The following is a 13,835-nucleotide window of genomic DNA, read 5'->3' as shown; positions in this document are numbered from 1 at the left end:
GTGGACAGTTTGATTTCACAGAAGTGTGATTGACTTGGAGTTACATTGTGTTGTTTAAGAGTTCCCTTTATTTTTTTGAGCAGTGTATATATAATGGATATCAGATCACAAGGCTCCCTGGAGTATCTTATGCCATTATTATAAGTGTATTACCATGGAAACCACCAGTGTTAAGATAAATAATTTATAAAACTGCCTCCCTAACCTCTTTTGTACTGTATACATACAGTATTATCCAACAGTGTGCATGCTAAAGAACTACTGAAAGTGTGTTCAGTCTCCCTAAACTTGAGTCCTCTGGATATGCTTCACTACATTTCCCATAATTCAGTGGTTATTATGGAAATAATAATTCAACATATCTAAAGAATGCCAGAAAAAAAAGAAATGTATATTATAATGGCACATGCAAAAAAAATCTTCATTGAGCTGGTTTCTGAGCTGTATTCTATGATAAGAAAGCAATACCTCATCGACAATGCATCCTAAACTGACCTCAAATCATAAATTCTGTTAGGCTCCAAGAGAAAGAATCATTCAGAATTGCAAATGAGCAAATTAAACACTTGTGCTTACATAGGGAACCAAAGTGTGGATTTGGTTTTACTGTTTATCTAATATCTAAAGCTGTGCAGTTAATGATTACATTTTAACAATCTGATTTAAATTGATGTGAACTTGTAAGTAACTATTCTCAAAATATTCATGAGCAGAATAAGACAGCTCCCGTTTCTTTTCATTTACTGAAAGCTATGGATTACTGATTCACATTTCCCATGGATTGTCTTCTGTCCATGGGAGGGAAGCTTGGCAGATTCTAAATTTCATAATTTTAGTTATTCCTTTGGCAGGCTATATATGAGAACAAGCTGCAAAGGTCTTTAAAAACATGTTTCTCACACATTTATATTTTTTGAATCATAAATATTAAATCTTTGCTCTTAAATGATCCATACTAACGCTTTAGAAATATAATTTCCAAGTTTAGCTACAGTAAGCAAGCAAATTACACTACTAAAGCTAAATTTAACGTTACTTGTTAAAGATATTTACTATATTTCAGAATTAGTAGTCTTTCAGTCACAATCTTATTCCTATTCAATTTAGCTGATTTTAAAATGTGATGTAAAATCACAAGCACAAAAAAAGATAACAGCAGAAACAGCTGCAAGTTTACTCAACAGTTCTATGCTTAGCAACATTTCCATTTAATCAAAGTCCTTACTCTTTCCAAATCTATTTCAGTGTTTACTTTCTATATATACCTAAACAATGGGAAATGAGTTTGTGGGCGGGTTCAAATTTCTTACACATTCCAAAAATTATGTCACGCATGATGTATTTATAGGTATATAATTGACAGTATAATTGTCAGTGCAGATGTGCCAAATGCTTCTAAAGTCAGAACCAAAATACATATATACACAATTTTTTTCTCCCCTAAATTTTCAGGTAATGTATCTGTTCCATATAAATATAAAAGCATGATAGGCTCTGTATTTGTACAGGTGGCCGATTATCTCAGTGTGCAGAAACGTGGATAACTACAACCAGAAGTTGCAAGCCCTTTCCTTTTCACTGCATAGGAATTCAGACCCGAGATGAACTTTTTGGTCAATCTCTTTTGGATCTTACTAGGATAGGAAGGCTGAGAGGGAAATCCAGAATCTTCACAATGCCAGTATGCAGGTAAGCGCACTTCTCGGCAATCTTTCCCCCTTTTGTGCTCCTGGGAAGCGATTTCACCAACTTGCTCTAAGTAGGTAGCAGAGTTGCAAACAGGGCGCAGTGCGACCAAAGAGTATAAGCCAATTAAGAAAAAGGTATTCAAATATTTCCCTCTCTTCTCCTTTTCTGCTTCGAGTGGTACGCCTGTTTTAAGGGGGAAAGCGGAGACATCTATTTCTCGTTTCTTCTGACGCGAGAGCGGGGTTGCTTTTCCAAGTCGAGGCCGCTCACGGAAGAAGGCGCGGAAAAGGCGAATGATTCCAGGAAAGAACCGGCGCGCTCGGAGTTGCTATAGCAACGCCCTCCTCGTTGGAATTCACGGCAGCGCCGCCATCACGGACCACGAGAGGGTGCCGAGGCCACGCCCTGACAGCGCAGCGGTTTGACATTGCTGCGGGCTGGATGCTAAGGTCGAAATTGACATTTAGCCATGCGAGGTTAGGGATTCCTCTTTTTTCCGCAGCACTCGGGAATCAGCAGTCACGCGTCTATACAAAGGTGAGGGAACAGAACACGGTGGAAGTGTGCATCGCTGAGCTCAAATGATTCTAAGTGAGCAGCAGGTAACGAAAAAGCATCGCAGGCAGTGAATTCCACACACACCCCCACATTAAGGCAATAGCTTTATGAAGCCAAGCAGGTTGTCAAGTAATAGCATGCAAACTTTTGAATTCTTCAGAATGCAAGTGAGATTCGGGAGGGAGGATCTGATTGATGGGTTATGATCTGAGATAATTTCCAGACTCATCTACTGAATCTTGAGCCATAATCTTCTACGTTCAACTAAATAGGACTTAACGATTCCTTCAAGTTGTGCTCCTGAAATAATTACATTACATGGCTCCTGAAATAATTACATTACATAGTTATTGTACATTACACAGTTGCTGAAAACCCCCCATTTTGATGTAATAAATCCATCTGTTTAATATGATCAGTTTCCATCTAGCAGAAACTACTTAGAAATTATTTAACTAGTATTTTTGCAGAGTTGATGATTTATTAAAGAGGAAAATCTTAGAGCAGTGTTGCTCAATCTTGCAACTTTAAGAAGTGTGGACTTTAACTTCTAGAATTTCCTGGACAACTCTGGGAGTTGAAGTTCACATATCTTAAAGGTACTTAGATTGAGAAACATTTCCTTAAAGTATTTGTCTGCATATTGCTTTCGATAGAAAAGAATCTTTATAGCTCACAGTTGAACTGTGGTGTCCTTGGTGCTCTCTAAGCTGTTTTCCTGCAGATATTTCATTACCCAACACTCTGATAAACAAGTTAGCAGTAAACAACAGCCTAATCAAGGAACCACTAAAAACACTTTCACCAAACACTGACATGGCAAGCATAGAGAAAACCCCACTCCCTCCTAGCACTGAAGATATTACCTATTTGAGTAATGAAAGAAAACAACCAAGCTCAGAGAGCAACAAGGCTGCACATAATATTTTAATGCAGGGGTCTTCAAATTTGGCCCTTTTATGACTTGTGGACTTCAACTACCAGAATTCTTCAGCCAGCGTGCCTGGCTGAGGAATTCTAGTAGTTGAAGTCCACAAATCATAAAAGGGGCAAGTTTGAAGACCCCTGTTTTAATATGTACTAGGAAGAGATTTGCAATCTATGTTGACTTTTTAGCTTGAATCAGCTACCACAAGCTAAATTAAACTAAAGATTATATTTCAGATGTGAGAATTATATACCCATCTTTGTGCCAAAATATTTTTTTTCTGGAAGAATAGTTGCCCACAGATACAGTCATGTATTTTAGGCTGAATAACACAGCTCTTTAGAGCAGGAATGCTCTTTTAAAAAGTACCCACCTTTCTCAGATGCTTCTCTGCCTGCCTTCCAACTATAGCTTAAGCAAAGCCCATCTTTAAACTATCAAAGACTCTGTTGGACTTAGCTGTCACAGGGCCTTTTCCCAACTGTGCCTACATCAGCACAACAACTTTTTTTTTCTGTCTTGTCTTTATGACAGTGTCCTTATCTCATCCTCAACCAATATAAATATATGAGGCCACCACAAGACTGGCAGCCCTGGGTCCTTAGACTTTCTAGTCAGTTGCACCTTCAATGGATCATTATTCTTGATTTATGTTTTGCTGTGGAAGGATAACATTACTGGAAGGCAATGGAAATTACTAGCTTTTTCTTTACAAATATATTTAAAGGTTAAGTTTTTAAAGCATTATATAGCAGATTTTAAGAAATTTTATCAGACAGCAAAAGTGGTATGGAAGAGGCAATCACTGTGTCATACTTTTCTGTTTTTATGGATACATTTTTGTACATCCCACATGGCATAAAATAATAATAATTTATTACCTGTATACGCTGGCTGACTCCCAGCAACTCTGAGCAGTTTACAAATTATTTAAAACATTAACATAAGAAAGCAAAAAAAGGGTAAAAATGGCAAGGTGACAAAAAGGTAAACATAAAGGTAAAGATAAATTATAATTAAAACATTACAGTCAAATGAGGCCTCAGAATTTAATAAATGAAAAATGTAGAGAGATATTCATGCTTTCCTCTTATAAACCCATTAATATAGTGATAGTGAAATATTTAAATAAAGTGAGAATATTACATGTGTTCGGGGAAAACATATATTGTTTTGAGATAGAATTGAGACTATAGTTTAAATTATTATCAACACCCAAAAAGTGATTGAAAATTATTAATATTTTTGGTAGGGGAGTATTGCAGATTACTATTAAGGATATTACAAGATAATTCATGGAGCTATCTGGATATGTGTACAAAATATTTATGTTGATACAAAATAAGACAGCTAGAATACCAAATGAAATGGTGTGTTATCATGGTAATGACAGTACATATTTTATTTATTGGTTCCCAGTTTTCTTCCAGTATGATTACATGTTGGGGCTGTACTATGTGGAAGAACATCTGTGGCATGTTTTCCTATTTACTGTAAGTCCTGAGATCGTAGAATAAGGCCCTGCTCCCAATGTCTCAGGTGCCTACTCAGGGATGGGTCACTTTAAATAGATACTCCAAGATAAGGAATACTGTTTCCAGAAGTGTCTGTTTCAGCACCTGTTGAATTATTGTTTCAGCCTAGAGCTTTTTAATTTTCTAGAACTTCATCAGATATGTAGTGCTTTTAATTATGGTAGTCTGTTTCAATGGTATTTTAATTGTTGCTTTTTTAAACTGCAATTTTAATCATTGATTTTTAATAATTTTATTTGTGTTTTTAAAATGTTATACTATACTGAAAGCTTTCAATAGCTTGACTAATGCATTTTTAGAAATATTAACAAAGATGGTTGTGTATTTGCAGTGTTCATATAATAATTTTGATTATGTTTCAGTCTGTGGAGGAAAAATAAAGGGCCTGGTTTCAGAAGATTATGTCCGAAGATTCAAATAAGGACAAGCAATACATAGAACAGTTAACCAGTGAAAATTACAACTCAGTATGTTTAAACTTTCAGTTTTTTATATTCTTCTAACATTTAATTAATTAATAACTGGGCTTGTATGCACTTCAAACATAGCTGATTCTAAGCTATATAGTCCATTTATTTGTCAAAGGGAACATACAGTAGATAACTATTCCTCTCCTACTTGTATATTTCCTCATATGCATTTAAATTGTATTTGTCTGGGCAGTAGATACCATAACAATTATTTAAATATACAGTATGCACTTCCTTGCATTATCTGTGCAGTATTTTCTCCGCATTACATTTTTTACATCCAATATTTTTTTAAAAAATGTGCAGTTTATAAAAGCCAAACCTGCTAAGCCCAAAATTGCATTGCTTCTTACAGAAATGTATTGCATTGAAACTATTATATTTGTACACATTCTCTTATCCAAATGCCACATATCCAAATACAGAATAGTTTTCCATAAATAATTAACACATTTCCTTGTGCTTAATAACTTTAGCAGAAAATAGAATCTATTCATTTTACTTCTTTATTTCCATCATTTTTATGCCACCTCTGTCCAAGACTTAAGGTAGCTCACTATCTAATAGAAACAACAAAATAATAAAGCAATGATCTCATAATCACAATACAAATTTATAAAAATTCTTTAGCACAGAAGTCCCCAAATTTTTCGGCACCAGGGACTGGTTCCGTGGAGAAAGGTTTTTCCACAGACTGGAGAGTGCACGGTTTTGTGTGCTGCCTACATCCCATGGATGGGGCTTTGCTTGTTTGTGCAGATGGTTGCTGGCATGCCGCAGCCTGGTACTGGTCTACGGACTGGGGGTTGGGGACCACTGCCTTACCAAACCAGACCTGAGCACTTACTTGAAATCTTCTTTTCCAAATACTATACAAGAAGAATCATTTTTATAGCCCATTAGTGGGCCATAATGTCAATAGTCTTCTTCAACCCAAGTGATAAAATGTTGCAGATGAAGGAGCTGGCACTGAAAAGATCTACCTCCAGACCTACAGCCTCCTGACATCTACGAAGGTAACCTCAACAAGTCCTCTCAGCTCTTTGTACCAGACGGGCAAAATCTATGTGTAGGAAGTCTCAAATATAGTACCTCAGAGGCAGAAATCTTTATTCACAATAATCTTGCCTTATCAAATAATATAAGATGTGTTGAATTACAGTTCTTCCCCCTGTGAGATACTCAGACTACTGTGATAGGAATTGTAATCTGTTGTATACAACTAAAAGATGTGAATAGTTTGACTTAAGTATTACTCTCTGCTTTGATCTCTAGCAATCCATGCTGTGGTCTTTACCAAATTACACTGGGATTAACCTGTATTTATTTATTTAGGAAACTTATATGATCATCTTGTACATGATAATCCCAGGCAGCTCACAATGACACTCAATAGATATAGCTAATATAGCAATACATTTCTATAAGAGTCCCACAACATACTTATATGCCACAGCAGCCAAACAACTTTACATTTATATTTATATTTGCTGGTCTCACTTCCATCCTAGCCCAATGCCTGGGTAAAGAACTAAATCTTTATTGTTCTCCAGAAAACTAATAAGGTGGGACTCCTCTGAATCTCAAAGGGGAGATTTTTCAAAAGGGTTGGGGCTATCATGAAAAACGCCTGTCTGAGATCCCACCAGATGACAACATTTAAGAGAAGCACACTCACCCTATTTGATGCTGTAGGACAGATCATCCTGATAATTCAGGATGCCTAATAATATGCATATTTTCTGTATTTTATTCCAAAGCCCAGGATCTATTTTTTCTTTTCACCTCATTATTTCTTTTAGTTTTGTCCTGCAAAATTAAAAATTAAGCATGAATTTCCTATTAATAGTTATTTTTACCAAATCGTTAATTTTCATTTTGCAAGAATCACGTTTTCTCTTTTATTTTATTTGTATTTTAGGATGAGGATTCTTTTATCCCATACGTAACAGAAGATCTTGAGCAGTGTGCATTTGTCGCAGGTCTGAATAGTTCTATTTCTTGTGAACTGAGGATACATATGGGTAACATTAAAAATGAATTGCCATGTAGCTGTAGCAAAAGGTTGGCATACATAATGCCTTCTAAATATATTGGAACACATCTGAAGAAATTGTGTTCACTTTTTTTGTTAATGAATTATCTCTTATACTAATAAATAACATACTTGAATACATATCTATACGCCCATCGTACTGGAATTTTAACTGGTAGCCTGAAAAAGGAATTAAGAAAGTATAATCCACATATGTTAAAGCCACAAGATGATAAGAAAATATAATTAATTCTAGTTTACACAATAATATTCACTGTCTACCCATATCTTTCAAGCCTTACAAAGTATTCTTGCTTTGACTGTGTCCATCCTCTTCTTCATGCATTGCCTTTTCTTCTTTAAATTTCTTCCTTCTCAGTTTTTCAGGAACTCATCAGCCCCATTTAATGATTAAATTGGTTGTCCCCTTCTCTTAATTCATTAACTCTGTAAATATTTGTTTTCCAACTTGGTTTATTCTCTCTTTATGACCCAACTATCTCAGCATAATTATTTCATACTAATTATATATTCATTTAGCTTCCGTTTGCTCCTGAATCTATCTGTTCTTATTTTGTTATTTATACTTGTTAAGTATATTGTTCCTATTGCATTAACTTACTGTTTTGATTTTTCTGACAAATCTAATTTCCAGTGGACTGTGAGCAGAAGCTTGTTCTATTTTATTCAGCAAACATTTATTCCTTGCAACAACTACATATTACTACATTTCTCAGTGACTTGCTAAAAAATGAAAAAATGGCTTGCAGCACCTCCCCCCCCCCCGTCCCTTCCAAAATGCTCTTTCCAACATTCTATCATTTCAGTTTATCATTTTTAATTCCATTCAATCTGGTCATGGTTCCTAACTTAGATTTCTTTTCCACACTTCAGTTTTGATTTAATTTCCATCAGAAATTAATTCTATTTTTTTTCCACATTCAGAACTACTTTTGTTTGGGTCTTTGAATGTTCCAAATAATAGTTCAAAATTCTGCATTAGATCTTATTCTCATTCATTTATTCATATTACATCGCAGAATATTTTCTCCTAGTTATATTGATTCAAAATGTTGCAAATCTTTATTTTCCACTGCCACTGCAATTATAACCAAACTATGGATTCTTTCAAATATATCCTCATAAAACTCAATGATACCATATACATGTCTAACCCTTCACTCAAAGCTAAATCTTATAAAATAAATTTGTTTTGTGGAACAGTTTCTGTTGCCATTTTGGGCTAATTTGCAGCTTTTGCAAAACTTGCAGTATACCACAGTCATAAATAATATTTTTATTTGGAATATAGAGATGACAAGATTCTTGATTTGTTTGAGTATTATAATTCCAGGATCAAAAAGTCTTAAAACTAACAAAAGAAGTATTTATTACTGCCTAAAAATCAGATATGATCTGCCACAAAATCACAGTGAATAATTTACTTCTTTTGTTGGATCTGAATATGGAGGAAGTGATTTGGGGGCACTTAAGTTTTAAGAATTTATTTTAAATTCCATTAGTCAGATCAATTTATTTCTACTTATTAATAAACCTATTTATTAAGGGTTGGGTTAAGTGTGAGAACACAATTCTTTGAAAAATATGTACTTCAGAAAATGGGGGCATTTGTTTAAATTTACCATCCATGATTTCAGAGGGAAAGCTATTGAAGCATCAAGGTCAAAACTGATCAGTGATCAACACATGCACACATTTGTCTTACAGATTCTTTTTGTGATCAACTTTTGCCACGGACAACACAGATTTTATTGGAATATAACTCTGGAAAATGGGTACCACGACTTCGTGAACCACGAGATTTATATGGGCTTTCTCCTGCAGGAGATCTGCACTTAGTACGCTGGCCACATCAGTATGAAGTTATCAGAGAAAAAATTAAGCATATTGGTAAATAATATTTTAGCCTTTTCTAATGTGACATTTTTCACAAAGAAATATTATTTCCAATAAAGTACTTTCTGATTTGCTTCAACCACTTAAATATTTTTCCTTGATTCAACACTTTTCATTGATGCAGTTAATTCGGCTTTCAAATTTAAACGTAAACAAATGCGTATTAAAGAAAATGAATAGTTTTAACAATTGACTATTCAACAACATCAAGCCTAAAGATTCTCAAAAATTGTATATCTTTTTCTTTAATAGAGCAATCCCATCCTCAGTTACAGTTCCATACTAGTTGGAAGAGGATAGGATTGCAATTGTGCTTGTTTGGATAATCCAATTATATCTTCATGAATGTGATATTGCTCTGTGATTTGATCAACTTGACATTTCTTGGAATTAATTCCAACGGTAGTTTGAAACATTGAAGTTAGACATGCGGATGGGTTTAAAGCACTGCAGTAGATAACAGCAGAGACTTTATGATGACACGAGCATTTTCTGTGGTCACCAACCTTAATTTCCTTGCTCTGAGGACTTTCTTAAGAGTGAAGCATTTGCTCCAAAGGGTGACTGAGATATGAATATATAGAATGTAATGCCATGATTTTAGCTTTATCATCTCAGGTAGAAGGCTTTAATTTCAGATACAGCAAGTGGGAAAAATCAAAATTAATTTAACACTCTTGAGATGACAATCCTGCCCTTTTATTTTGAAGACTTGTCTGCTTTTGTGAATCTCCATTTTTGTTATGATTATAGGCCAAATTCAAGAATAGATAGTAGCTTTTAGCCAACCTTGACAACTGAGCTTGAGAAGCTAAGAAGGGCCAGAACCTGTTGAGTATTTTGATTGTGAACATCAGGAAATTTCAGGACTATAGATAGAGAATTTTTCTACATTGAAGAAATTAATGGCAAAGCCAACTAAACAATATGGAAGTATCCATCTACTCACTAGAAATTGTGTTGGAAAGAAATTTCTATTTGCTCTAGGTTGTATAGGACCTTAGCCCAAAGAATTGTGCAGGGTTTTTTTTTCTAATAAAGTCTTGAGTTCCTGTGATGACACCTTCTGGCAAAAGCAGTCTTCTACTATTTAAATAAAATTGAATAACTTGAAGGTAGGCTATATAAACCTACCAATTGTGGCAACCCCCACATACAACATAGGAAGAATGTATACCAGTTTTTATGTTAACATATTTTTATTGTAATGAAGTCACTCAGTTTAAAGGCTCATCTGGCTCGATAAACTATTCTACCAATACAAATACAGGGACTTGCTAATGCACACTTGATTTCTTAACTGGTTACCTTGTTCCTATTTTTTTTTCTTTTTATGACTCTGTAAACCCTTGATTCTGGGTAAAGTCAGTGCAGCTGAATGGAGCTGAGCATTTCCTGGTGCCTATGTGAAGTTCGCAGCAGATATTTTCTCTTTGCGCCCTGAGAGAATCATCGGCTGCTATCTAGGATTGAACTCTCAACCTTCCAAGTGGGAGGCAAGCATCTTCACCATTAGGCCACCATGCTGCTCACCTGGTTCCTATAATTATTTTTACAAATGTTGTCTTCCTATTTCTAATGAAGTGTTATCATTGATGTTACTGTATAACTAGTTAACAATATAAGAAAGAATCTTACCTAACAAGAATTTTATTGTAGCTGCTCAGTAAAATTCTGTTGCTCACTTTGTAAGGTATATTTCCATTTTTGTAGCACAAGTAGAAACACAGACTTTTGTCTGAAATGGTATAGGGTTTCTTGCCTGAACAGGGGTTGGACTGGAAGACCTCCAGGGTCCCTTCCAACATTATTATTGTTGTTGTTGCTGCTGCTGCTGCTGTTGTTATTACAGTTGGACATTTGCTGGTTTAAAAAGTGGTATTTAATAAAACAAAAAGTTTAAAGGAAAAAGAAAATATAACAAATGTACATGTACTGTATAAAATTTTACCCAAGTTTCAATATATAATTATATTTTGTTGTGGTTTTAAAAATTTCTATAGATTCTATTAAAAATTCTGAATGGGAATATAATTAAAATAATTGATTAAAATATATTAAAGCTACTTATAAAGTACAGATTAAAGTAATCATGAAACCATAATAGGAAGTAAATAAAAGAAGGTTGTAGTTGCAGAATTATACATATTAGTTCTTTGGATTCCAAGTACAGTATAGGTGATTACTACAGAAGAGAAATAATAAATTAGCAGGGTACTACACAGATTTCAGTGTTGACAGCTTGTGTTTGGATTACTGGCAATGCTAGTAATTGATCAATTTAGTTTATGTTTTTGAAAAGATAAAATGAAGGGTCATCAATATATCTTTTTTTCATTTTAAAAAAGCTAATCATCTTATAGGCAGTATTCTTCTCCTTTGCACCTTAAAATATGTTTTTGTTTTTTAACGCATTATTTTAAAGCTATTTTCTTTCTTTTTCTTTGCAGAATGGATTCCATCTCATCCAGAGCTTCTCTACAATCCCACAGGTTTAGAGATCGAACCTCCATGTCCAGATCCAGGGGAAGGTGCTGTTGTGTATTTAGCAGATGAAGGTCTGACAAGATTTTATTGAGAACACACATATAACTTAATTATTTACATTTTATTGTACAAAGTAGTTTTAAAATGGAATTCTATATGCAAATTCTAAGACAAAAAAAAAGCTCTAGAACCTGTGGGTCGCGACCCCTTTTGGGGGTCGAAAGACCGTTTCACAGGGGTCGCCTAAGACCATCAGAAAACACATATTTCCGATGATCTTAGGAACCAAGACACCACTCCGCCATTTGCAGAGACAGAGAGGCACTTTCGCTTCCCTTCTCTCTCTCTCTCAGGCAGACTTATCTCCTGCAGGGCTCCTGATTGGCCCTGCGCCCGGGTGCCCCACCCCCTGGGAGAAGCGCGGCCAGGGCCTCGTGGCCTTGGAGCCGCCTGGGGAAGCTGGCCAGGAAGGCGCGCCAGAGTCCAGGCTGCCGGAAAGGAAGAAGGAGATGCAGCAAAGGTAGGAGCTTCCTTGCCATCCTTTTCCTCCTCCCCTTCTTCCTCCTACTGCCCCCAAGGCGGCTTGGGTGGGCGCCGGGGCAAGAAGGGTGCCTGGGGGGGAGCAGCCAGGCTGGACGAAGGGCTGGCGGGCCGCATGGCACCAGCCCCCACTGCGGCTCTATCAGATGGGAGGAGGGTGAGGCCGGGCAGTGGGGACGGCGGCAGCGGTTTTCTCGCCCTTCTCCTCCCCTTCTTCCTTGTGCTGCCCCCAAGGCGGCTCGGGCGGCCACCAGGAGGAAGAGCGATGCCTGGGGGGGAGCAGCCGGGCTGGCGGGCTGCACGGCACCAGCCCCCACCGTAGCTCCATTGATGGACGGAGGACCAGGCTGGACAGCATGGGGGCGGCGGGGACCCCCGATGATGATGCAGCAGCGGCCACCACTGCCAGTCCCCGCAGCCCCCATGCTGCCGGGCCTGGTCCTCCGTCCATCAATGGAGCTGCGGTGGGGGCTGGTACTGTGAGGCCTGCCAGCCCCTCCGCCAGACCGGCTGCTCTCCCCAGGCACCCCTCTTCCTCCTGGTTCCTGCCCGAGCCGCTTTGGGGGCAGCAGGAGGAAGGAGAGGAGAAGGGCAAGAAAACCGCTGCTGGCTGAGCTGAGCTGCAGCGCCGAGCCGGTCTCCATTCCTCCTGGTTGCCCAGCCGCGCTCCACCCCTGGCCGCCCTCTGCACCGTGTGGGAGTCTCCCCCGCGCCACCCAGCCCGCCCCCCTCACAGTCAAAGGCCACCTCGGCCTTCTGCCGCCCAGTGCGGCCGTGGGGCTGCTGGGCAGGAGCGGCTCCTTCCCGGCTTGCTGGGCTCTGGGCCTCGGAAGCAGCCAGGGGGCGGGAAAGAGGGTGAGGCGGTGGCGATGCCCACATGTGTGTCGGAGGCCAGGCAGCCGGGCCAGGAGGGGAGAAGCAGCGCCTTCCGAGCAGGAGCTGGTGCTCCGGCCAAACCCCTCGCGCATGTGATGGGCTGCGCGGCATGGAAAGGGGCTCCCGCAACCCCGCCGCTGCGATGGCTGGAGGGGCGGGCAAGTCCCGGGGGGCAGCTGGGAGAGGGCAAGAGGTGCCGGGATGAAGATGGGGGGCTCCAGGTTGGCGGGTGTGAGAGGGCGGCCGGCGGCTCCGAGGCGCACGGATCATCCGCGCGACTTCCGAGGCCCCAGAAGTGCCGTCGCTTGGCTCTCCACCAGGCTCTCCGCCAGAGCCTTCCCCCTCCCCAGGCAATTGTGCGGAGCTGCTTGTGCATCCTTGGCAGCGCCTCCCCCCTTCAATCTCCTTTCTTCTCCATCTCCTTCCTTTCCCCTTCAATCTTCCTTCCTTCCTTCCATCTCCATCCCTTCCCCTTCAATCTCTCCTTCCTTCCTTCCTTTCTTCCGTCTCCCTCTTTGTCCCTCCTCCACTCCCTCTTTCCCCTTGTCCCTTCCACCCTTCCTTTCTTCCCTCTTGTCCAGGATCGGGGCGAACCTCTACAGCTGATCTGCGCTTTTGCAGAGCAGCCAAGAAGCAAGTCAGCTGTAGCAGCTCTCCTTGGCTCCTGCCCAGCAAACTTGCTCGAGCTTTGCTAGCTTGCTAATTTAGCAGAAGCATGAATCAGCTGTAGCCCGGCAATCCTGGGGCTTCTGCTAATTTAGCAAGAGACTTGTTTTCTGGTGAAGCTGAGCAAGTGAGCT

At 39.0% G+C, this 13,835-nt stretch overlaps 1 protein-coding gene across 9 annotated transcripts in view; it reads left to right on the top strand.

Annotated features, from left to right (window-relative positions):
• Positions 1 to 1,223: 1,223 nt before the first annotated feature.
• The window catches only part of AGBL3 (ATP/GTP binding protein like 3), a 51,491-nt gene continuing 38,879 nt past the window's right edge, over positions 1,224 to 13,835 (top strand). For 2 of the 9 annotated variants that reach the window (XM_039354131.1, XM_039354130.1), the window contains exons 1-5: positions 1,224 to 2,226; positions 5,073 to 5,177; positions 7,102 to 7,162; positions 8,944 to 9,126; positions 11,583 to 11,690. In XM_039354131.1, the coding sequence (XP_039210065.1) occupies positions 5,112 to 5,177; positions 7,102 to 7,162; positions 8,944 to 9,126; positions 11,583 to 11,690 (418 nt within the window). In that variant the 5' untranslated portion in view covers positions 1,224 to 2,226; positions 5,073 to 5,111. The other 7 variants (XM_039354129.1, XM_039354128.1, XM_039354123.1 and 4 more) reach the window with 6 other exon arrangements.

The sequence above is a fragment of the Crotalus tigris genome, unplaced genomic scaffold (genome assembly GCF_016545835.1).
Source record: "Crotalus tigris isolate CLP2741 ecotype Arizona unplaced genomic scaffold, ASM1654583v1 scf7180000018548.2558034, whole genome shotgun sequence".
Taxonomy (NCBI): Eukaryota; Metazoa; Chordata; class Lepidosauria; order Squamata; family Viperidae; genus Crotalus; species Crotalus tigris.
Note: the sequence above shows the minus strand (reverse complement) of the source record. Positions and strands in the feature narration are given on the sequence as shown.